Here is a 23,690-nt window from a genome sequence, read left to right as displayed (position 1 = left end):
TTGTTGAGAGTAAATTAACACTTTCTGCCCTGATCGATAGCTTTAACAATGTTCTCAGGTGGCCTAGGACTTTTGCACAGTACAGCGCCTGTTACAACAACACAGCAGGGGCCAGTATGCACCTTTGTTTCTGTCTGGAGATTCATTTCTTTACAGCTTTTTTCAATTGCTAACAAGTGTTTATGTATACTTAAGATACATAAACACAGTAACACACCTACATCACACAATGAGTACATTTCTCTGATCAAAAACCACGTTCTGTTTAATAAATACCAACTCTATGTTTCAAAGAAATATTCTTAATATACACTAACTTTATCAAAACACGGCAAACCCGACTCAATATCTAATCATTCTGACTTAATATCTAATCATACTCCTATCCCTGGTCCAGCTACTCCTCTCCCTCGTACAGCAACTCTTCCACCTCGTACAGCTACTCCTCCACCTCGTCCAGCTACTCCTCTCCCTCTTCCAGTTACTCCTCTCCCTGGTCCAGCTACTCCTCTCCATCGTACAGCTACTCCTCCACCTCATCCAGCTACTCCTCTCCCTCTTCCAGTTACTCCTCTCCCTCGTCCAGACAACATACAGTAAATCAGCTATTTATCAATGTTTCATTTATCTGTACATTCAAACATTCTTATCAGCTGCTTCAAGCTGCATTTGTTGCAGAAGTAGAGGCTTTATACTATATTCAAGGTTTTGAACATACAGTCTTTATTTCTGGCATGCTGTGTTCAAGCATCTGTAAATAAGTCAAGAAAGATCCATCATGTTGGTATTGGGTAAGCTGTATGGAAAGAACATTTAATTATGTTAGAAACGTGTTAATTGACTGTATATTCTGTGACAACAACATGAATTGTGTTAATGGTATGGTCCACAAAAGAAGGATGTTATGCCCAATTTGGTTTAGAGTTTTGAAAGTGTGATTACAGATTGGACACAAGCATGTTAGCCATTGTAAAAAATAGCACCTAGGTGGGTCAGTTTCAGAACAAATGAAGATGTCTGTAGGAATGAGATGTGTGAATGTGTCAGGTTTAAGGGTTTTGCAATTCCTTTGAGTCATTGATGGATAACTATTGCATGTCTTACTCTATCAAACAGGAACATCATGGGTTCAAAACTACAACCACCCATTTCATTCATTAAACACTAGAATAATGGACTCGAAGAATCTGCTAAACAACTAAAATGTAATTCTTAAAAAAAAATAAACACAAATCATAAGGAGTGCAAACAGTCTTCTCAGAACTATGAACAGAAAGGATAAAGTTAGAGAGACGGCACAGAAATGAGTTAAAAAGTGAGGAGGGAAGTTCTACTGAACGACGCAGCTTGTCAAAACAGGAAGCCTAGGTCAGCAGACTGAGACTGAGGTCACATGAGTGAATAATTTAACTGCCTCTTCATACTCTTCACTGATCAAACCAGATGGTTAAGAGAGTCACGTCAACTGTGACCGAGTAAAGTTAGTCAGAAAGCAACAGTCGATAACAGTTGAGGCTTCCAGAGTAATGTTGCTTGATCTACATTTGGATTTGGTGGAAGTTGTACGTGGTTTGTCTTAGGTCTGCTTTACTCTTCAACAACTCGGAACTTGTTGAGAATGTTGGAAATGTGTGGATAATACTATATGATGAAGTCCAGCTAAGGATAAGAGCATATGTACTAAATATGGATTGGACATTCTGGATTTCTGTTCTTGCCCATCTAATCATCTCAGACTACGCGTCAGGTAATACGGCTTAACCATTGTTAAAAAATTATAATAGTACTGTTTTGTTTCACAATACTCTCTCTAAATGGAATGATAATACTGTATATTCATTATTTGGACTTTAATCTTTATTGTCACTGACAAGTGATTGTTATTGAAATAATTAGCCAATGCCACATTAATGACTTTACTTCAGTCAGACCGATTGGGCTGTTGAAGTGAGGTCCTATGATAAAGATAGAATTGCAATATGAATAATATATCACAGAATATCTATATTTGGAATTTGAGCAAATATTGTCACGAGGGTAACTGTAAAAACTGCGTAATTTCATTCCTAGACAAAATCACCACAAGGAGACTGAAACTGGGTTGGAAAAAGTGTGGTTAATCTCAGTTCCCTTTTGCAAAACAACACCTAGTTCTGTACGTGGCAAACCCCGTTTCCCCGTGGAAAACCCCCAACTATTTGTGTGCTTCTGGACACCCAGGCTTCCTATGATTTAATTTCTTGTTATAATGCCTGGAAATTCTGTTACATTTTGAATGTTGTTTCTGTGACAGGGCTGAAACAACAGAATCTATTCAACCTGACAGTGGAGGTATGGGATGGCGAGGTGATGTTGCTCTGGCAACCGCCAAAAGAGGCCCCTTCACCAGCTCAGTACCGGGTGCAGATGGAAAGGTATTCCCCCACTTAGATCCTTATTCCTACTCACCCGACGGTTGTATTCATTCTTTCATCCATAGCTAATTGTCAATAAGCTAGTACACTTCACTTTCAAGTTTTCTATTGCAGTTGTCCCAAATCAATTGAACTTGTACTTGTACAAATGCTGTTTTATATCAATGTTTCTCACACCTGCCATTCATGTTTTATATCTCTCCCTGCTCTGTCACACCCAATTCAAATGATCAGCTCATTATCAGGTCCTTCCTGAGATACATCAGGTATGTTAGGGCAGGGAGAGATCTAAAACAGGAAGGGCAGGGGAATGTCCAGGAGCAGGGTTGAGAAACACTGTTCTATATAAAAAAATAACTAGCATTTGTCTCCTAAGTAGTTGATTAAAACCCATGTTATCCTGTATCCAGTCAGTAAATCTGGTCCATGTGTTTCTTCTCAGATACGGAGCAACTAACTGGAAAAATGTTACAAGCTGTGGAAATACACAGGAAACACACTGCGACCTTACTCGTTATATTGAAGACCCCAAACAATTGTACAAGGTCCGGGTAGGATTGATCACTGAGAATGGCAACCTTACATGGTCAACACCAAAGAGATTCAACCCCAAAGACAGTAAGAAACGTGTTAATCCTACTGTTAAGTACTGGGCTGAAAGGACGTTTCTCTCACTAATAATGTAGTGGGGTACTTTCTCAATGGATTCCCCTTAAACTAACACAGTTTCCATCTTCCTTGCCTCTTGCTGTTTCAGCTCAACTGCTGATCCCCTCCAGCACAGTTTTGCTCACCTCAACTTCAGTAATTGTCAGAGTTTACAGAAAGCCCCTTTTAAAAAGGATCTACCCATTTGGCCTGCTATACACTGTCCACCTACAGGAGAGAGGACTGCAAAACAAGGTACATTTTGGAACAGATTGAAGAAAATCTGATTTTCTACGTAAACATGTAGACTTGCTCTTGGTGGTAGTTAATATCCTGTACAGAGACAGAATACACAAAATACATACAGTATAGAAAAACGACACGTTTTATGAACAATGATTAGTTAGCATAGAATATGACATAATAGCGGAAGCCTACAGCATATACACTAATTTATAGTACAGCATTTACAGATTTACTCATTTACAGTTTCAGTGAACCATATCGATATGCAGAGTTTTGACAGCAGCACAGGGCCGTTGTTTAGTTAACATTCTCACTTGACGCGCTGAGCGTAGTCCTGTTACTGTCCACTGGACAGGGGCACAACCCAGCAGGCCGTAACAGTCCACTCCAGATAGACGCCATGTTGACGCCTTGTTGCAAAGATGAAAATAATGTTCACGTGCCATAACAAGTCAAACCTAATTTGTTGTCAGACCACAGTATGGACGTTTACGATGGATGGTGACGAGGATGAGGCTGAGGTCCTGTTCAGGTCTCTTCACTGGGGAGAGGAGTACTGCGTTAGCCTCAGAGTGGAAGGCAGTGGAGGACGGTCTAGCAGCAAGTTCTCCCCTGCGGAATGCTTCTTCCTACCAGAGCAAGGTGACACAAACTAAATCATGCATCTCTACCATAGTTTAACAGGCCTGCTGTTTGGGGGGTGGTGGTGACAATAACAAGGACCATTGTTGGCATCAAAAGTCAGTGGTAGAAGGCAGTGTAGAAGGCTGTTCGACCATTGTAAAGGTACTGCTCTGGGATTAGGGGCGGCCATCTGGGGCGGCAATATTGCACACGGCATCTGGCCTTGTGTTTTCTAATGTACTGATCATACTGTAACATTCTGGAATGTACTTTACTTGCCAACTTTGCTTATCTTAATCAAGGGTGTCGACCATTTTGAAAGTGAATGTATACAATCTTTACAACACTGTACTAATTATTGTACTTATTTTCTGGCCAACAGACCATCTATTGAAACATACATCAATGTTCCTATGAATGTGGTTGCCTAACCCTGACCTAGGGTGTAATTGACAGCCTCAAACTCATTCCACCTACGGTCTGTTTCTGTTTTTAGAGTGGTTCATCATGGCAATAGTGTCCTTCTCCATACTCAGTGTGACAGTGGTCCTGTTAGTCCTGGCTCTTGGCACTTTCTTCTTCCTGTGGCGTCCAAGGAAAATGCCTGCTTCACTGGTATGTGTTGTTTCACTATTGGAGAACTGACTATCCTCTCAGAGAACATTCTGTATCGTCAAAGGGCAAAAAAAGGAACTAGCGGAATATAGATAGAATAGTAGTTGAGTGGTTCTGCTCTGTAGAAGGCAGAGTAGAAGCACTTGTTGGTAGAACCACACATGGCGTTAAAGATTTCCTTTCTACCTGAATTTACATAAGGGGGAAAAACATAACGCTCATAATCAAAACAAAAGGCCTATTTCAATGAATGCCATCGATCATTCTCATTTTAATTATTTTGAGTTTTTTTCTCTCTTTCTCTCTCTCTTACCTCAGAAATCCCTAAACAGCGGCTGGCATCCTCTCAGTGTGGGAGAGGTCCCAGTTGAGATTGTCACAGACAAAGGCTGGTTCATCAGCAAAACAACAACGGACGCCATGGACTGGGTGGCCAATGACATGACTATGCCAGCAGTGACAGAAGATCAGAAAGAAGAGATGGACAGGAAAATGAGCCTGGACAGTGGGGTTAGCACTAAATCACACATTTCGATCAGGAACAAAGGCAGTTCGGCAAGGCAAGAGGACAGTGGCTGCGGAAGTCTGGGAGCACCGGAAAGCGTTGTCAGCAGCAGCAGCGGAACTGAGGAGTCAACTTTGCGGGATGGGAGGACTAACGGAGACATGGGACTGACAGAGGACAGTGGGATGGGCATGGGATGCCGGTCAGGCTCTGCTGTGAGTCTACATGGGGAGGACTGTGGACATTTGGCTGAGCGTCTGTTGATGACGGGGGATTGCTACCGGAGCCAGAGCCCCTCTTCAGTGGACGCCCATGTGACAGAAAATGAGACCGTTACCTGTGATTCTGCCCCGGGATACCGGTCGGGTCACTTGGCCTGCATTTGTTTAGGGGCAGGCCAATGTCTATGGTGCCAAGCAGTTAGACACTACAAGAGTAGAGTCGATGGACAGTCTGTGGCCTGTAGCAATTTTCCAGAGGAGCAGCTAATTGGCGGCAATCTCACGGGTGACACATGTGAGATGGAATCAACATTCTTTTGCTATAAAAAGAATAGACTTGACATAGAAACGTTAGGACATTTGGAGGGTCCACTGCTTACCTGTACAGATGAATCCTTTCCACTACTGACAGCTTTATCGAAGTGCCCCCTTGGGGAGGAAGGACTGGACTGGGGCGTGAAAACGATTTCTCTTTCTCTGGGTGATTTAAAAGTGACTTTCGATTGACACTCATGAATCTGACCTGAGGACACGATGCGACACACAGGCCCGCCATATTGTGGAAAGTGATGCAACATGTATATAAAATCCTTTGTATGCCATTTCAAGTAAACACTCAATAAATGTTTTTGGTACCAGCTTGGTGTGATACCATGTCTCGAATCTAGTTAACATACTGAGAAGTCCCTTAAGGCTGTCATTAACAGAATGAGCTACTTTTGAAAACAGCAGACAGCTGTAGCCAGTTGGTGTGTCTTTAAAAATATGGGCAGACAATGGAAAGCCCCTTGCTGACAACCCTCGACCAATTTCAACAGATGAGAAACATGCACCATAAATGAAACTTGTGTGGGAGTGAAACAGAGAAACCGTTTTGACGAAGTTGAGTGAGGATGTCACACTGGACTACAACGATGCAATAGTCGTCACTGGAGGGCTTTTTCTAAAAATGTTGACACTACTAATTAATAGAAGAGGCTTTGTACACTCACCAAGAGAAGGTCCAGTTGGGAGATGGCTTCTGCTGAATAAAAGTACACCAGTACACTGAATGAGCAACCTGATGATTAAATAATCTGTAGTGATTAATGATGAATATGATAAGCTTAAATGGGTTTGAAAGTAGAAAATTGGAGAACCCCACATGACTGTGGTAAATGCCATGTTCGTCTTATGTGACATATGTCAGTCGCAGGTTTTGAAGCTGACCTTTTCTAACCTCTCCATAGATGGCTCATGGGCTCACTGTGGTGACAGAACATTAGTATTGCACATAATGTTATGTTTCTGAAAAAGCTGGGATGCTGCGTAAAATGTAAAAATAGAATGCAATGATGTGCATCTATCCCAATATACTACTGAAAATAGTACTAAGACAACATATAAAATGTTGAAACTGAGAAACTTTGTTTTGGGAAAAACACACGCCCATTTAGATTTTGATGCCAGAAGCACATTTAAAAAAAATTGGAACAGCTGCGTGTTTACCATTGTGTTGCGTCACATCTTCTTTTACCAATACTCTGTACGCAATTGGGAATTGAGACCAATTGCTGTAGTTTTGAAAGTGCAATGTTGTCCAAATCTTGCTTAATAGAGGGTTTCAGCTGTTCTGGGTTTCCTTTGTCGTATGTTTCATATCCAAAATGCACTAAATGTTGTCATATGTGTAGAATGTGGTTTGGTATTATTGAAATAAGCAAGGACTTCGCTGAAAAAGATGTTGTCTGGATGGCAGCATATGTTGCTCCAAAACCTGTATTGTTCAGCATTAATGATGCCTTCACAAATAATCATGTCAACAGCGACACCCCTAGACATTTTTGATTGGGGTGGCCAGATGTGGCCACTGAAAATCTTGGGGTGGCTACTGAATTTCAGGAATTCTATTGCGCTGTTGTAGAATATAGACTAGTTGAAAACTATGGAGGTACATTTGTGTCTTTTTGTCGAGAGTAAAAAAAAATACTTTTCAATCTAAAAGCAAAAACAAGGTTTCAAAGTAAAAAAAATATGTTTTTGCAATAGAATATTTTGTAATAGAGCACAAAAAAATATTTCTTGAACAAAAAACAACAAAATTTTGATTGAGGAACAGAAGCGTTCAATTTGCAGTGGTCTCTTAATTTTAACCCTTCTGTTACTCAATCAAAACTTTCTAGTGGTTTCTTAATTTTTTCCGAAGCTGTATAGTAGAACGTAATGAACCAACACTAAATCGTAGGAGCTTAACTACAAGCTATGTGTTAATTGGACGGAAGAAACCTCAGTGCTGTTTACCTTAGATGCTTGAAGTTAACAGGTTGTAGATAGGTGTCCTAAGACTCCTTTTGTGTTGGTTAGAAAGGCTGATCAGTATTGGTTGCAGCCAAACTGATACTCAAAAAACAGCTGACCAATGGATAAGCAACATTCACCTCCCACTAAAGCCCGCCCACAGCTGTACGGGCAAAAGTGCAAACAAAGAACTAGTGATTCAATAAAAATTAAATAAAAGCAAAAAAAGCACCTCAAGCAAATGGGGCAGTCTAGACAAAACGGAGGGTTCCGAATAGTCACATTTGTTGGTTCTCAATTTTCTTTTGCTCTAATACAAAATATTTGATTGCAAAAATAAATGTTTTTGATTGAAAATATTTTTTGTACCTTCATTGAAAATACTGTCAATATCAGTTAAGGAATCGCATACAGATATACTCCGATCAGCCATAACATTATGACCACTGACAGTTGAAGTGAATAACACTGATAAACTCATTATCATGGCACCTGTCAGTGGGTGGGATATATTAGGCAGTAAGTGAACATTCTGTCCTCAAAGTTGATGTGTTAAGGAGGGAAAATGGGCAAGCGTAAGGATCTGAATGACGTGGGGAGCAAAGGCTGGCTCGTGTGATCCAACATACAAACTACTGGAGCTCAAATTGCAGAAAAAGTTACTGCTGGTACTGATAGAAAGGTGTCAGAACAGAGCACATCACAGTTTGTTGCGTATGGGGCTGCATAGCTGCAGACCAGTCAGGGTGCCCATGCTGACCCCCGTGTGGACCACTGAAGGCACCTACAATGAGCATCAGAACTGGACCACAGAGCAATGGAAGAAGGTGGCCTGGTCTGATAAATCACATGTTCTTTAACCACAACACTACGACATTACGCATTTCACCAGTCGCTAAACACTACTGAGCATTGTGTTAAACTGATTAACGTTTCTTATTAAGTTTACCTCCACCACAAATAGCGTCTATGAATTGTTAGCTTTTGCCACTGGCTGTTTGAACAGCTTATTAGCCAGTAATGGTATCTATTAACTTCTTAGTAATAATCATAAGAATTGAGCAATTGCTAGCAAGACTGAAGATCAACTTCTCCATGCCGTAAACAGTCTCAATATAACCATATACAGTTTTACTTAAGGCTCACCATAACGTAACTACTGTATGTTGTAGTTAGCAAATTGTTTTTTGTCTATCCTGACCCAAAACGCATGCATGGATGCGTACTTCGAAAATCCACCAGAAACAGTTGCAAAATAAGTTTGAGGGTGATTTCCAGGGGACTAGTATAAATGAAAGGAAAATCTAAAATGTATGGAAGGAGTGTGGCTCTCACTTCCACAGTGTCAGTGTTTTTACAGATGAAGACTCTGAGGCCTAAAGAGATGGGATGTTAAATATTGGCCTTTGACTCTATCTTTCAGCCAACCAATGTTTCAGGATGTGTGATTTAACAATACTTATCTGTCAATCTTTGTCATTATTTATTTGCTTCCTGGGGAGGTATGTTTAGCTCCAAGCCCATGTCACAACGTTACTGTATAACAGTTTGCAGAGATAATCGAATCAAGAGCCTGGTATATAGGACACAACCCAGAATTCTGTTACTAGAACTAAATCTGGTGTTATGGGGTGTTCCTGTCAGGTTAGCAATTTCCTATTTCAATTTACCGTAAAAATATATGTACCATTGTAAGCCTTAGTAATAAAAAATAAAAAAACTTGAATAAACAAAATATTGTTCATTTTCTGTTTTCAGTGAAATTTAAATATGACAATGGCTTTAGCATATTTACTTTCATATTGGTTCAGAAATGTGCACACATCCAATTTTATAGATGGATAGGATTAAGTGTCACAATCTACTATTTACTGTAGGCTGATTGCACACAGCCATCCTGAAAGATTTGGGGTGAAAACTTGAAAAGTAGATCACCAGAATCATGAAGTTCGAGAATGGCTGACAGATATCTACACCCCTACTTCCCGCAGCAGTCTCAATAGGCTGAAAGGCTTTTTGCTCTTGGTTGTGCTCTGGTTTCTGCTGGCCTTGGTGAGAAATTCTTTGTTCCTTTATCTATCGCACTTTCCTACATTGTGGGGAATTGACATAAGGCCAGTTCTTGTCTCCAATCATGGCCAGAATAATGTTGTTTTAGTGTATGTAAATTTTTTCCATTAAGGTGTACCCTTTATCTAATAATTAGCGTTGTCATTCTTGCCCTGATTAATTTAGCTTGCTTGCAATATTTCCAGCATTTTTGCATACTGTTTCATACTTTTTAATCATCAAGTTAGATACTGTTTGATAGGCCTTGTGAATATGTTTCCTTGGCTCTATTCAGGTAAATCTCAACCAAAACACACAACATCACAGTAAAAGACCATCAGTACACAGTGTAAAGCTGCAGTTAACATCTATTTAACATAAAGCATACAGAAGGACAAAGAAAACACTGTGACACAGGGTAGAGAGTGACAGAAAAGGACTGTACCTCCAGTATTTACACAGAGACACAGGACTTTCCACATGCAAAAATAATGATGTTCAGCAAAGTCTTTGCAAGACTGGTTTCTCAAACTAGCCTCTTGACTAAATTAGCGGTTTCACAGAGACTTAAAATAGAGACCTACTTCCTCTTTCAGTTGTACAGTTCAGTATCGACTGAAAGTGTATTATGTAAATTACCGTTCATAAAATGAAAAGTCAGCAACCCCGCAATAAAGGGTTCTATAAGAAGGTTCCACATGGAACAAAATGTATTCCCCTGATGACAGCAAAAGTAATTTTTTTGAAAAGTACATGAAACTCAAATGTGTGCTAACCAAAATGCAGTTTGTGCAATACCATGGAGACTTCATGTCAGGCTTTTATTCAAATAAAAAAGACAACAGACTACATGTATTTGCATTTTCACATTAGAATCAAGATTACAACACCAATATACCATAACTACTTTACATACTGAACATTAATAGTCATGTATCAAACATGGTAACGTTTCCTAGTTTGTGAGCTAGGCTGGCCACTCCCTCAGAATATCTCCCACTCAGACGTATGAGTTGGGGATGGCTGATCTCAGGTCACCCCACTGGAGGTGTGTGTATGTGTGTGTGTGTGTGTGTGGGGGGGGGGTGACTCTATCAAATAGTGCACCTCTGCCAACACATTCTATTAGCCTTTGCACTCTGTGTCTTTGTAGACATTTATTTTACTGTGACCGTCTCTTATGTATTATTAATCCGACTTATATAAGGCATTGATGTATCCTCCGGGTGTGTACCAAACTCACTAAAAATAGCGGAAATTAAGCTTCTTCTAAAATATTATAATCTGGATCCCGACGTATTAAACAATTATAGGCCAATATTGAACCTCCTGTTCCTCTCAAAAAACTTAGAAAAATGTGTTTCCCAACAACTGAATTCCTTCCTAAAGACAAACAAGATTTATGAAACACTCCAGTCCGGTTTCAGATCCCATCATAGTACTGAGACTGCACTCGTGAAGGTAACCAATGACCTTCTAATGGCCTCAGACAAAGGTTCTGCATCCGTCCTGTTGCTTCTTGATCTTAGTGCTGCTTTTGACACTATTGATCACTCCCTTCTCTTAGAGAGACTGGAAACCCACATTGGGCTACGTGGACATGTTCTAGCCTGGTTTAAATCTTATTTATCTGAAAGATAACAGTTTGTTAGTGTGGATGGCATATACTCTGACAAGTCAAAGGTATGCTTTGGTGTTCCTCAAGGCTCGGTTCTGGGCCCATTATTGTTCTCACTATATATGCTCCCTCTGGGCGATGTAATCCGATATCAAAATGTCAACTTTCACTCTTATGCTGATGACACACAGTTATATATTTCAATGAAGCATGGAGAAGCCCCTAAATTAGCTATGCGTTTCAGATATTAGGAAGTGGATGACCGAGAATGTCTTGCTCTTAAACTCAAGGAAAACAGAAATTCTTGTTTTAGGACCCAAGAAACAAAGAGCGTTGTTAGCAAAGAGCGTTGTTATCTCACTGTGAACCTCCACGACTGCATGGTCGTATCCCCAAAACACTTGACCCTGACCTCTCATTTGAAGAACATATAAAATATGTTTCAAGAGTAGCTTATTTTCATGTTCGAAACATTGCAAAAATTTGAAACTTTCTATCAAAAACTGATGCAGAAAAATTAATCCATGCTTTCGTTACTTCTAGACAAGATTACTGCAATGCTCTTCTCTCTGGTTATCCAGACAAATTAATAAAAAAACTATTAGTGCTGCACACAGCTGCTAGAATCCTAACTAGAACAAAAGCAACTTGAACACATTACTCCTGTCCTAGCGTCCTTACACTGGCTGCCTGTTAGGGTTAGGGCTGATTTTAAGGTTTTACTCTTAACCTATAAATCAATACATGGACTTGCTCCTACTTACCTTGCTGAAATGATCCAGCCATACATACCTACACGTAACCTACTATCGCAAGATGCAGGCCTTTTAATTGTACCTAGAATTTCTAAACAAACAGCTGGCGGCAGGGTCTTTTCTCGTAGAGCTCCACTACTGTGGAATGATCTTCCAATTAAGGTTAGAAATGCAAACTCAGTGCAAACTTTCAAGTGTCTACTAAAAACTCATCTCTACAGCACGGTTTATAATTAGGTGTAGCCTGGCCCAGGGGCGTGAAGGTGACCAGTAGGCTTGATACTGTCCACCCTTGCTGTCTTGCCAGGTGGGCTCTCATCGCCACTGGGATGCCCTCTCTCCAATGCCTTTCGGGGGAAGAGTCATTGGCTTGTTGTTGACTCTCTGTTGCGCACTTGTGCAATTGGGCTGTACGCTACTGGCAATACTCGGCCCTCATTCAGGGTGGTTGCGGTTGGTGGGTGTCCCTTTGGTTGATGCCTGGCAATGTGGGTGGATTGATTTCCTGCCTGTTGGGCCCTGTCTAGGTCCTCCCCCTGGGTAGGGCCACAGTGTCGCCGGACCCCCTCGTCTCAGTTCCAAGGTGTTACGCTGCTATATTATTGTGCTGGGGATATGAGGAATGCACTTTCTAACTTTTCTCAGTCTCCTCCAGTTTTTAATTTTAAGAAGAGATGAGGTCCTGGTCCACACCTGCGGAGTACCTGGTTTGTGGGGGCCCATTGCTGTCCCTGTCCTTGTCCACCTGGTCATACTTTTGACCTAGTCTAAAATCAAATAGACTCTGGATTTACCCAGAGAAATTAATTAATTATTCCAATTGGACTCTTAATATCTCACCCGGCACAGCCAGAAGAGGACTGGTCACCCCTCTGAGCCTGGGTCCTCGCTAGGTTTCTTCCTAAAATTCGGTCTTCTTAGGGAGTTTTTCCTAACCACTGAAATTCAACACTACTGTTGTTTTCTCCTTGGGGTTTAAGGCCGGATGTCTCTGTGAGGCACTTTGTGACAGCTGTTGTTGTAAAAAGGGTTTTATAAATAAATGTTATTGATTGATTGATTGATGTATAGATCCCAACTAGGGATTTTGTCCATCACGCCACTGCCTTGCATAGATTGCCATTTTATTTGCAAAGTGAGAGTAAAAATCTTTGAACAATTCAAAGGTGTGAGCTAAAACAAAAAGTTGGGTTTCCTGTAATGAAAAAGCGTTGGTAACACGGTGGTTTTAACGGTTGCGTTAACCTTGTAGTTCTTTCAGAGTCATTTGCGGCTGTTAAAAAAAAAAAGTATTGAACACTACAAATTATTTGTTGGTAAATTAACTTTTTTGTCTCAGTAGAGACTCTGGAAACAGTGATGGTTTGGTTTGGCTGTTCAATGCCCACATGTCAATATAAAGCAGAATAAAATATAGAATCACCTTATGGCCATAAAATAATGTGTGTGTGTGTATATATATACAGTATCTCACAAAAGTGAGTACACCCCTCAAACTTTTGTAAATATTTGAGTACATCTTTTCATGTGACAACACTGAAGAAATGACACTTTGCTACAATGTAAAGTAATGAGTGTACAGCTTTTATAACAGTGTACATTTGCTGTCCACTCAAAATAATTCAACACACAGCCATTCATGTCTAAACTGCTGGCACCAAAAGTGAGTACACCCCTAAGGCCACCAAATTGGGCCCAATTAGCCATTTTCCCTCCCCGGTGTCATGTGACTCATTAGTGTTACAAGGTCTCAGGTGTGAATGGGGAGCAGGTGTGTTAAATTTGGTGTCATCGCTCTCACACTCCCTCATAGTGGTCACTGGAAGTTCAACATGGCACCTCATGGCAAAGTACTGTCAGTGCTCAGACCATATGCCGCACACTGTATCAAATTGGTCTGCATGGCCCAGAAGGAAGCCTCTTCTAAAAATGATGCACAAGAAAGCCCCCAAACATTTTGCTGAAGACAAGCAGAGTAAGGACATGGATTACTGGAACTGAGACCAAGATAAACTTGTTTGGTTCAGATGGTGTCAAGCGTGTGTGGCGGCAACCAGGTGAGGATTACAAAGACAAGTTTTTCTTGCCTACAGTCAAGCATGGTGGTGGGAGTGTCATAGTCTGGGGCAGCATGAGTGCTGCCGGCACTGGGGAGCTACAGTTCATTGAGGGAACCATGAATGCCAACATGTACTGTGACATACTGAAGAAGAGCATGATCCCCTCCCTTCGGAGACTGGGCCGCAGGGCAGTATTCCAACTTGATAACGACCCCAAACACACCTCCAAGATGACCACTGCCTTGCTAAAGAAGCTGAGGGTAAAGGTGATGGTCTGGCCAAGCATGTCTCCAGACCTAAACCCTATTGAGGATCTGTTGGGCATCCTCAAATGGATGGTGGAGGAGCGCAAGGTCACTAACGTCCCTCAGTGTGGAAAAGGACTCCAGTGGCAACCTGTGAAGCTCTGGTGAACTCCATGATCAAGAGGGTTAAGGCAGTGTTGGAAAATAATGGTGGCCACACAAAATATTGACACTTTGGGCCAAATTTGGACATTTTCACTTAGGGGTGTACTCACTTTTGTTGCCAGACATTGTTTAGACATTAATGGGACAGCAAATTGAGGGGACAGCAAATGTACACTGTTATACAAGCTGTACACTCACTACTTTACATTGTAGCACAGTGTCATTTCTTCATTGTTGTCACATGAACAGATGTAATCAAATATTTATATAAATGTGAGGGGTGTACTTACTTTTGTGAGATACTGTATATATATTTTCTCAATACATTTTAAGCACTGCAAAAACAAGATGAACTATGATTGTAAAAAAAATGCATTTGTCGATTGTGTGGTATTTTTCCTTTGACCTTTACCTATGATCTTTATCCCAACACACACCATTCTAGACATTCACCACCAAAGGAATGCTTAACAAGATAAAACAAAATCTAAATTATATTTTCTTCTCAATGTCTCATAAGGTTCTTTGAAACTCCCACATAACCGGCATCATATTTTCTTTTGTTCTGTAAATGCTACAGGTTTCACAGAACACACAGCGCAGGGGAGAAAAACATCACATTCAGGACACTCCATGACGATGTATCTGTAAGTCAGGCAATATAGTCTAAGCAAAAGATTGCATGTATTTTATGGAAAACCCTCTCATTAGCCATGTTTATCCTAAATCTGTGGAGGCGTGTCTGCCCCAAAAGCAGAATCGTAGTGATTGGCTGAGTCACTGATTAGGGTGGAGCTTGCGGCCCATCTGTGAACCTTAACATTGAGGCAAACAATGATGTGAGTCATCTGCCTCCATAACAACATAAATAACAAAAAACCCCAATGTGTGACATGAGTGGGGAAAGGCCAACCGGTCTTTCAAGATAGCAAGTCAGAGTTTCTTTACTTTCACCTTACTAAAATGAATAAGAGAAGCATTTCATCTTGGATGTTATGGTGTACACTTATTATGTGTTTGCCTACTGCAAAACATATTGGTTTTGATTAATACATCATGCTCTGATAATTATATTATTATGTATTTGAGTGTACATTCAGTTAAACCAAGCAATAATAAACATTACCAGACAGTATCAAAGAATACCCCATATTTCAAAGAACCAACACTATCAACAGAATTATCAAAAAAGGTTTTATTACTATAACCAACAAGATTACACATTTATATAGAAATTAGTTTCAAATTAAATGTAGAAATTGATATACAAAAAAAATTAACACAGTTTTGAGACGTTAGAGAAAGGTGTGACACAAACCAAGACAAAGATTGTAGTAAACCTTTCAAACATGCTCACGATCAGATAAATTCAAGAGGTCTGGCGGTTAGGTGTGGGGGCGGATGCAGTTATCTTGGCAAATATAAAAGGCTAACTAACTTCTGGTGCCTTTGGAATATTTTTGCACCTCATGAAACATAAAACCAACATTTCACAGGCAACATTTCTTTTTTTATTGTATGGTAAAAAATCTTTGACACCCCCGTTTTATAGGAAGGTTGCCTCCAGCTTATAAGAAAAATGATGTGTGAGTTTTGGTGGTGAGGTTGTTGATGAGCCACAAAGGCGCCGTTCTCGTTTTTGCATTCAGTCCTCCTACTTCCACAAGCCTATGTGTTGCCTTGAACATTGTGTGGTTTTCACTTTCAATACAGAGACGCCTAAACCCAACAATAATTTCTCATCAATGAGATTGAAAAGGTCTGATAGATAATAGCAGTAACATCTTTTTAGATAGAAACGAAATTAGGTGTTGTTATACTAGTGATGTATTGGAGAGTAAATGCAGTAATTGCTTATTTTTCAATAGAAATTCACCATTTACTGTCCAATCATATTCACTGATATGGCTGTCAAATGTAGTGTGAGAATCAACAGGTTAGAAAGCTACAGTTTTGGGATTAGACATGAGTTAATGGATAGCCTAAACACTGAAACAACCAACATGCTTTAAAATATTACTAACTGTGTAGTTTGAGTCCTGGGTGGCAGGTAGACATCTTATAATCTCAGAGCTGACAAGTAAAACCAAAAATCTGTTATATTCTTGAGCAAGGCACTTAACCCAAATTGGTCCTGTTAGTTGCTCTTGATGAGGCCAACTGCTAATATTTCAATATAAAAAAGTATGAATTAAAAACTGTGGTATATTAAAGTTTTTCACCGTCATTCATACTGATGCGATCAAAACTCTGTGCCCACTACTTGAGGTTCGTTGGTGAGTTCTCCCGGAATTGTAATTAATCAAAATAGATGTATCCTCTCACAGAATGTTCTTATAAAATAACTGTTTTATAGCTGGTTTGTTCATGTATTTGATCTGCTGCTGATTTTGAACGTTTGCCCACTGACAAAGAAATGATCAGTCTATAATTTTAATTGTAGGTTTATTTGCACAGTGAGAGATAGAATAACAACAACAAAAAAAATGTATATATTGATTTGTATTTTAATGAGTAAAATAAGTATTTGATCCCATCTCTATCAGAAAGATGTCTGGCTCCCAGGTGTCTTTTATACAGGTAACGAGCTGAGATTAGGAGCCCCCTCTTAAAGGAAGTGCTTCTTATTTCAGTTTGTTACCTGTATATAAGATACTTGTCCACAGAAGCAATCAATCAATCAGATTCCAAACTCTCCACCATGGCCAAGACAAAAGAGCTGTCCAAGGATGTCAGGGACAATATTGTACACATACACAAGGCTGGAATGGGCTACAAGACCATCGCCAAGCAGCTTGGTGAGAAGGTGACAACAGTTGGTGCAACTATTCGCAATAACTAACTTTAATGTGTACTGTACAGTACTGTAACTTTTTGATGCTTTGATACAAAATGCATATGTGTTAAATACATTGAAAATGTGTGTGTGGCCAGGATCAAACTTTAGGTAAAATAAAGTTCTTCATTACTACCTGTGTTGGTGGTTTTATTTTGTTTTCCTACATGAATATTACATTTTGATGAGAGAGTAAATTTTTTCCATACAGTGTAAACTGTGTGCATGATTCTGAAATGATTATATGGTTTGAACTATATTCAATAGAAAATAGTACAAAGACAACATATCAAATGTTCAAACTTGCACAGACATTTTATTGTTTCTTGAAAAATATATGCCCTCTTTGAATTTGATGACAGCAACACGTTTTCAAAAAGTTGAGATAGAGGCAACAAAAGACTGTAAAACTAAACCTGGTGGAATATCAGACTACTAATTAGGTCAATTGGTATCCAGTCAGTAACATGATTGGGTATTAAAAGATCATTCCAGAGAGAATGGGTCTGTCAGAAGTGAGGATAGGGAGGGGTTCACCACTCTGAAAGAGTGCAACAACAACGTAAAATTGCATAGAGTTTGTGGATCTCATCATCTACTGTACATAATATCATTAAAAGATAATCTGGAGACATTTCTCTAGGCAAGGGACTGCTTTTTGCTTTAGTCGTTGTGGACTTGGTTTTCCACGACATAATATGCTCTCCAATAATTACAAAGTTAACACAGTCTTTTATTCTCCAGCACATCCCTTGTAGTATCTGGCTGTCTTCCAATCACACACATGTATTCTATATCCTAACCTAACAGGTCCTGGTAGTGTCCCCTCTTGAGTTCCTGGCTCCACACGCTAATCAGGTTCTGTGGGGCCCCTCAACAGTGGATACCAACTGCTTGCGATACGGTACCTCATATAGCACAAGAAAACGAAGTACCAGTCCTCTAACAGGAGAATATAACAAAAATACATGCGTATCATCAGGTAAAGACAGGCTTCCTCTAAATGGTATGTGCCAACCTACGGTCCATGGGTCGATTCATACAGTCTATGACAGTCACATGGAAAACTTCTATCAGGAGGTATGGACAGGATGTGTGGGTAGGGTGTGTGGGGCTCATCAATAACAGGCCCAGCACCACATACCATCTATTGCCCTTTGCTCAGAGTTAGTCAGCACCCAATGCATTTGCTACATCCTTTCCAGACATAATGAGTATTGTGAGACAGCATTGTGGAAACAATTATTTTCCCCAGTATTTTCAACCAGACTACCTCCGAGCAAAACTGTGTCGCACTGGGCCTATTGGCACTTGATCGGTCAATAATTTCAATACCTTTTTTAACCAGTGTGTCTATAGAGTGTGTTTATATCTAACGTAGTCATGGACAAAGAGAATCAAAACTAGATGTGGAAAAACTAGATATAAATAGATAGATTTTGGTGAATAAATTAACATTCACACTGCAGTCAAATGTGCCCCGCCCAATATCCCAATATCAGAGTCACACCCTCGTGGAGGGTGTCCAGAAATAGGATAATGTGAAGCTGTAGCCTATTTATATAGGCGACAGATTTGTGTGTGAACTCATTATCTAAAAGTTTAGATAATGCGTCAATGTGGAGAGGCAACTGGTGAAATAGTGTATCAATGTGGAGACCAGTTTTTACAGATTTGCTAGAAGTGCGTTATGAAATGAAGTGCAAAGCAGTAAAGCAGTAAATGTGCATTCAGACTGGCACACTTGCTAAATGCATTGGCTAATGGTTAATGGTTTCAGAGATTGTGCTTCAACAATTACTGTTAGTGTTTATTAAGCATTCAGAAATAAACTGTATTCCGAGAATATTGTGTACTCAATTGGGAAAAGAACTGTACACCATATATCATGGACATAACACAATATGTATCTTTACTATTTACATTGGTAAGTAGTTTATAATAGCGATGTAAGGGACGTCAGGGGTTTCAACAGTGAATGTCTCAAAAGTGCTAATTTTATCAACAGAAATACTTTTTTGTTTTCTGTAATGCCGTTCTTCTAGTTCATGCAGCCACTGATGGAGAAGGGAGGGTGAGACTTCTTTAGTCGGACCTTCCTGTGGATACGTGAAGAATATTTTTTTTAAAACACACCGCCCTCTGACACACTTCCACCATCATCACCATCCCAACTTGAAAGCTTGAAACACTCACGTCAGCACTTTATCTTTCAGTGATGACTCTAGAGAGAGACAGGGATAGAGAGACATGGAGAGGAAGACAGGGAGAGAGAGAGAGAGAGGTTGTTGACATTATGATTCCCCAAGTACTGATGACAAGTCAGAAGTTGCCTTCATATACTGTAAGTGACTGTGGACAGCTAGCTAAACACTCAGGACCCACAATCAACATTGACCACCAGCCCAGCGTGGGATCAAGTTTGAAGAAATTCATTGAAGAATATAATATTTATTCTGGCAGGTGGCCATACGATTTGTCTCACTAGCATTGTTGCACTAAAAAGGGCCCTTTTTGACTACGTTGTTATAGTTTAAATTGCAAACAATGACTCGTCAAACCACCTACACAGACTCTGCTCAACTGGCCATGCATGCAACGCCCTCCCCAGACAAACAGACAAGCATCGGCTCACACTGTGTCAATATAAATGTAAATACTCCATGTTTACTAAAACTGTGTTTCTTTTTTATTAGAACTGTAGATAAGAACCAGTAACCATTAGTAAATATTAGTAACCAGCAAGGTGTCTCTCATACTGTATATCCTTTGCATGAGACCATTATTTGGAGTAGTTCAACCTGTGACAGGTTCAAGAGAGGGTTTAGCATACAGAGCAGTGTTCTCTATGATGCAAGTGCAAACACTCTATTACCATGGTAATCTCCTGCCCAGATGAAAGTCTCATTGCTAATATGTTGATGAACAGACTCAGGTCCCAAAAAGGTGACAACACTGAGCAATAAACCTGTACTTCTGGGATTAAATAGCTCTGGCACAAGCCAGTGAGTGATGTACTTACCCTTTTTCTTGCATTTTTTGCAGGGTTTCTTGCAGCAGAATTGCATGATGCCAATGAGGATGAGTAGGGCCAGGAAGGAGCAGCCCACAGCCACACCTATCGCTACAGAGCTCACCTTGGCCTCTAGAACACAGTAAAATATATATATATATATAAATGTTCAGATACATTTTTGTAAATGTACAGTTAGTTCTGTGAAGCCAAGATCGGTAGCATTTCTATCACTGGTGAATTCTACAGGATATACTAGTGGATAAAGTACAAGCCAAACCATATCATGGAGAAGATAAAGGTTATGGTTGATAGTATTGCATAATACTGGCTCAAACACTACCGATCACAAACTCAAGGCCATTATGGAGATGCTGGGGTTCTTATAAAGCATTTAGTAATAGTTATGTACTGTGCAAAATCTTACATACCCGACAACATTATTTAGGTTATTCATCTTGGTAGTGATTTGCTTGTAAAAACAATATACACTCATCTAAAGGATTATTAGGAACACCATACTAATACTATGTTTGACCCCCTTTTGCCTTCAGAACTGCCTTAATTCTACGTGGCATTGATTCAACAAGGTGCTGAAAGCATTCTTTAGAAGTGTTGGCCCATATTGATAGGATAGCATCTTGCAGTTGATGGAGATTTGTGGGATGCACATCCAGGGCACGAAGCTCCCATTCCACCACATCCCAAAGATGCTCTATTGGGTTGAGATCTGGTGACTGTGGGGGCCATTTCAGTACAGTGAACTCATTGTCATGTTCAAGAAACCAATTTGAAATGATTCGAGCTTTGTGACATGGTGCATTATCCTGCTGGAAGTAGCCATCAGAGAATGGGTACATGGTGGTCATAAAGGGATGGACATGGTCAGAAACAATGCTCAGGTAGGCCGTGGCATTTAAAGGGGCCTAAAGTGTGCCAAGAAAACATCCCCCACACCATTACACCAGCAGCCTGCACAGTGGTAACAAGGCATGATGGATCCATGTTCTCATTCTGTTTATGCCAAATTCTGACTCTACCATCTGAATGTCTCAACAGAAATCGAGACTCATCAGACCAGGCAACATTCTTCCAGTCTTCAACTGTCCAATTTTGGTGAGCTCGTGCAAATTGTAGCCTCTTTTTCCTATTTGTAGTGGAGATGAGTGGTACCCGGTGGGGTCTTCTGCTGTTGTAGCCCATCCGCCTCAAGGTTGGCGTGTTGTGGCTTCACCAATGCTTTGCTGCATACCTCGGTTGTAACGAGTGGTTATTTCAGTCAAAGTTGCTCTTCTATCAGTTTGAATCAGTCGGCCCATTCTCCTCTGCACTCTAGCATCAACAAGACATTTTCGCCCACAGGACTGTCGCATACTGGATGGTTTTCCCATTTCACACCATTCTTTGTATACCCTAGAAATGGTTGTGCGTGGAAATCCCAGTAACTGAGCAGATTGTGAAATTTTCAGACTGGCCCGTCTGGCACCAACAACCATGCCACGCTCAAAATTGCTTAAATCACCTTTCTTTCCCATTCTGACATTCAGTTTGGAGTTCAGGAGATTGTCTTGACCAGGACCACACCCCTAAATGCATTGAAGCAACTGCCATGTGATTGGTTGATTAGATCATTGCATTAATGAGAAATTGAACAGGTGTTCCTAATAATCCTTTAGGTGAGTGTATACTGTACCATGTTTTATTCTAGACCTTCTGAGGTTTTACTGACCAGACCATCGTGAATTCAGAAAGTTAGATTTGGGTTTAAATTCCCCCCCCACCATCCATAATGGTAAGGAGTCATTGGGTCCGATGGTGAGCCATCTTGTGGGAGTCATTGGGTCCGATGGTGAGCCATCTTGTGGGAGTCATTGGTTCCGATGGTGAGCCATCTTATTGGAGTCATTGGGTCCAATGATGAGCCATCTTGTGGGAGTCATTGGGTCCGATGGTGAGCCATCTTGTGGGAGTCATTGGATCCGATGGTGAGCCATCTTATTGGAGTCATTGGGTCCGATGATGAGCCATCTTGTGGGAGTCATTGGGTCCGATGGTGAGCCATCTTGTGGGAGTCATTGGGTCCGATGATTGCGCGGCATGGTCATAAAACAACCATGGAATTTGAGGCCATTTTACAAGACCAGGTGCACCCTATGGTACAAAAACAATTCTCTCATGATGTTCCCATATTCCAGGATGACAGTGCCCCCACACACTGCAGAACAAATTCAATAGTGGTTTTATGAAAGAGTAGTTCAGATCACCAGATCAGGACATCATTGAACCTTTATGGGAAGTTCTGGAGCTCAGAATGCAATGCAGATTTCCACCGCCTTCCAACCTCAAAGAACTGGAGGTTGTTCTTGAGGAATGGTGGCAATATCCCACTGCACACAGTTCAGGACTGGTATGACAGCATTCCAAGAAGGACTGGAGTTGTCCTAAAGGCAAAGGGTGTCCCTACTCTTTTTTAGGTCCTAGTGAAATCAATGCTGGTGGACTTCAGTTAACAAGTAGTGCCACGTATGCTCAATGCTGTTGAGATCAATACTTTGACTGGACCACTGTAGGACATCCAACCTTTGTTTCTTGAGCCACTCCAATGTTTCTTTGGCTTTGTGCTTAGGACCATGTCTGTTCAATACCACCACAGGCTCAACCATTGTCAGCACCCCCTGATCAAAATATCTTCATGTCTACAGTAGTATATAGTTATGGAACAATACACACTACAGTCACCATTATAACAATTTGTTCCCTTTAAAAGACCTAGTTACGTTTTTCTCACCCCCCATCGTAGGATTTCCAGGTTCTGACGTCCACTCCTCTCCGCTCCAACTTTTGGTAAATATTGCTCTTCCGATCACTAAATTTGTGATGGTATATCTGTGCTTAAGTTGTCGTCCTTTGAGGCTTGGCACCTGAATAATATGATTTCACTGTCTGCCTTTCCAGCTCTACATAGCTAGGATGTCCTGGAAACTAGTCCATCTTCATTCTTTCGGACTCTTTTTCTCTGTGGAATTCAACAACCGTCCCTCCCAATCTTTAATGCGCACCACATTCAGGCATCCTCTGTTTGTCTTTGACACTCATCCTTCAGATCATCTCCTATTGGGGCCAGGGCAAATGGGTATGTGAAGGCTTTAGCATTTAGGGTCATTCACCTATTTATCTGCTTCTATCACACATTTGTTTTACATTTTTTGAAAACCACAAGTCTACATCCCAGGCCACTACTAACTGGTCGGCACTGACATGAAAAGTGTTGCTGTCACTGCCCCAAGTAGCTGTCCATAAATAACACCTGATCTGATTTAACGGTGGTAGTTTTGTAGTTTTGTCTAGGGTTCTTGGTTAAAAAAAAAACTTTTTGTGATAGCTAATTCATAACGGACA

General features: G+C 40.5%; 1 protein-coding gene and 1 long non-coding RNA gene across 2 annotated transcripts; one reads left to right on the top strand and one right to left on the bottom strand.

Annotated features, from left to right (window-relative positions):
* The first annotated feature begins 1,436 nt into the window (after positions 1–1,436).
* On the top strand, positions 1,437–5,911 carry il10ra (interleukin 10 receptor, alpha). Its single transcript, XM_010873094.4, has 7 exons — positions 1,437–1,747; positions 2,294–2,414; positions 2,857–3,032; positions 3,172–3,317; positions 3,782–3,950; positions 4,429–4,547; positions 4,866–5,911. The coding sequence occupies exons 1-7, from the start codon at positions 1,687–1,689 to the stop codon at positions 5,778–5,780; spliced, it is 1,707 nt and encodes a 568-aa protein (XP_010871396.2). The 5' UTR covers positions 1,437–1,686; the 3' UTR covers positions 5,781–5,911.
* Positions 5,912–18,315: 12,404 nt separating this feature from the next.
* LOC105012336 lies at positions 18,316–23,300 on the bottom strand. Its single transcript, XR_828151.5, has 4 exons — positions 23,080–23,300; positions 20,301–20,423; positions 19,475–19,502; positions 18,316–19,377 (listed from the first exon to the last, which is right to left on the bottom strand). It is a non-coding gene; the product is annotated as an uncharacterized LOC105012336 (long non-coding RNA).
* Positions 23,301–23,690: the final 390 nt, after the last annotated feature.

The sequence above is a fragment of the Esox lucius genome, chromosome 1 (assembly GCF_011004845.1).
Source record: "Esox lucius isolate fEsoLuc1 chromosome 1, fEsoLuc1.pri, whole genome shotgun sequence".
Taxonomy (NCBI): Eukaryota; Metazoa; Chordata; class Actinopteri; order Esociformes; family Esocidae; genus Esox; species Esox lucius.
This window is presented reverse-complemented; position numbering and strand designations above follow the sequence as displayed.

What these genes read in the sequence shown, in the direction of transcription:
- il10ra (XM_010873094.4), top strand. Translation starts at nt 1,687, where the DNA reads ATGGATTGGACATTCTGGATTTCTGTTCTTGCCCATCTAATCATCTCA. An exon ending in CATCTCAGACTACGCGTCAG is followed by an intron (nt 1,748 to 2,293) that starts GTAATACGGCTT and finishes TTTCTGTGACAG; the next exon opens with GGCTGAAACAACAGAATCTA. An exon ending in AGAGAGGACTGCAAAACAAG is followed by an intron (nt 3,318 to 3,781) that starts GTACATTTTGGA and finishes ATTTGTTGTCAG; the next exon opens with ACCACAGTATGGACGTTTAC.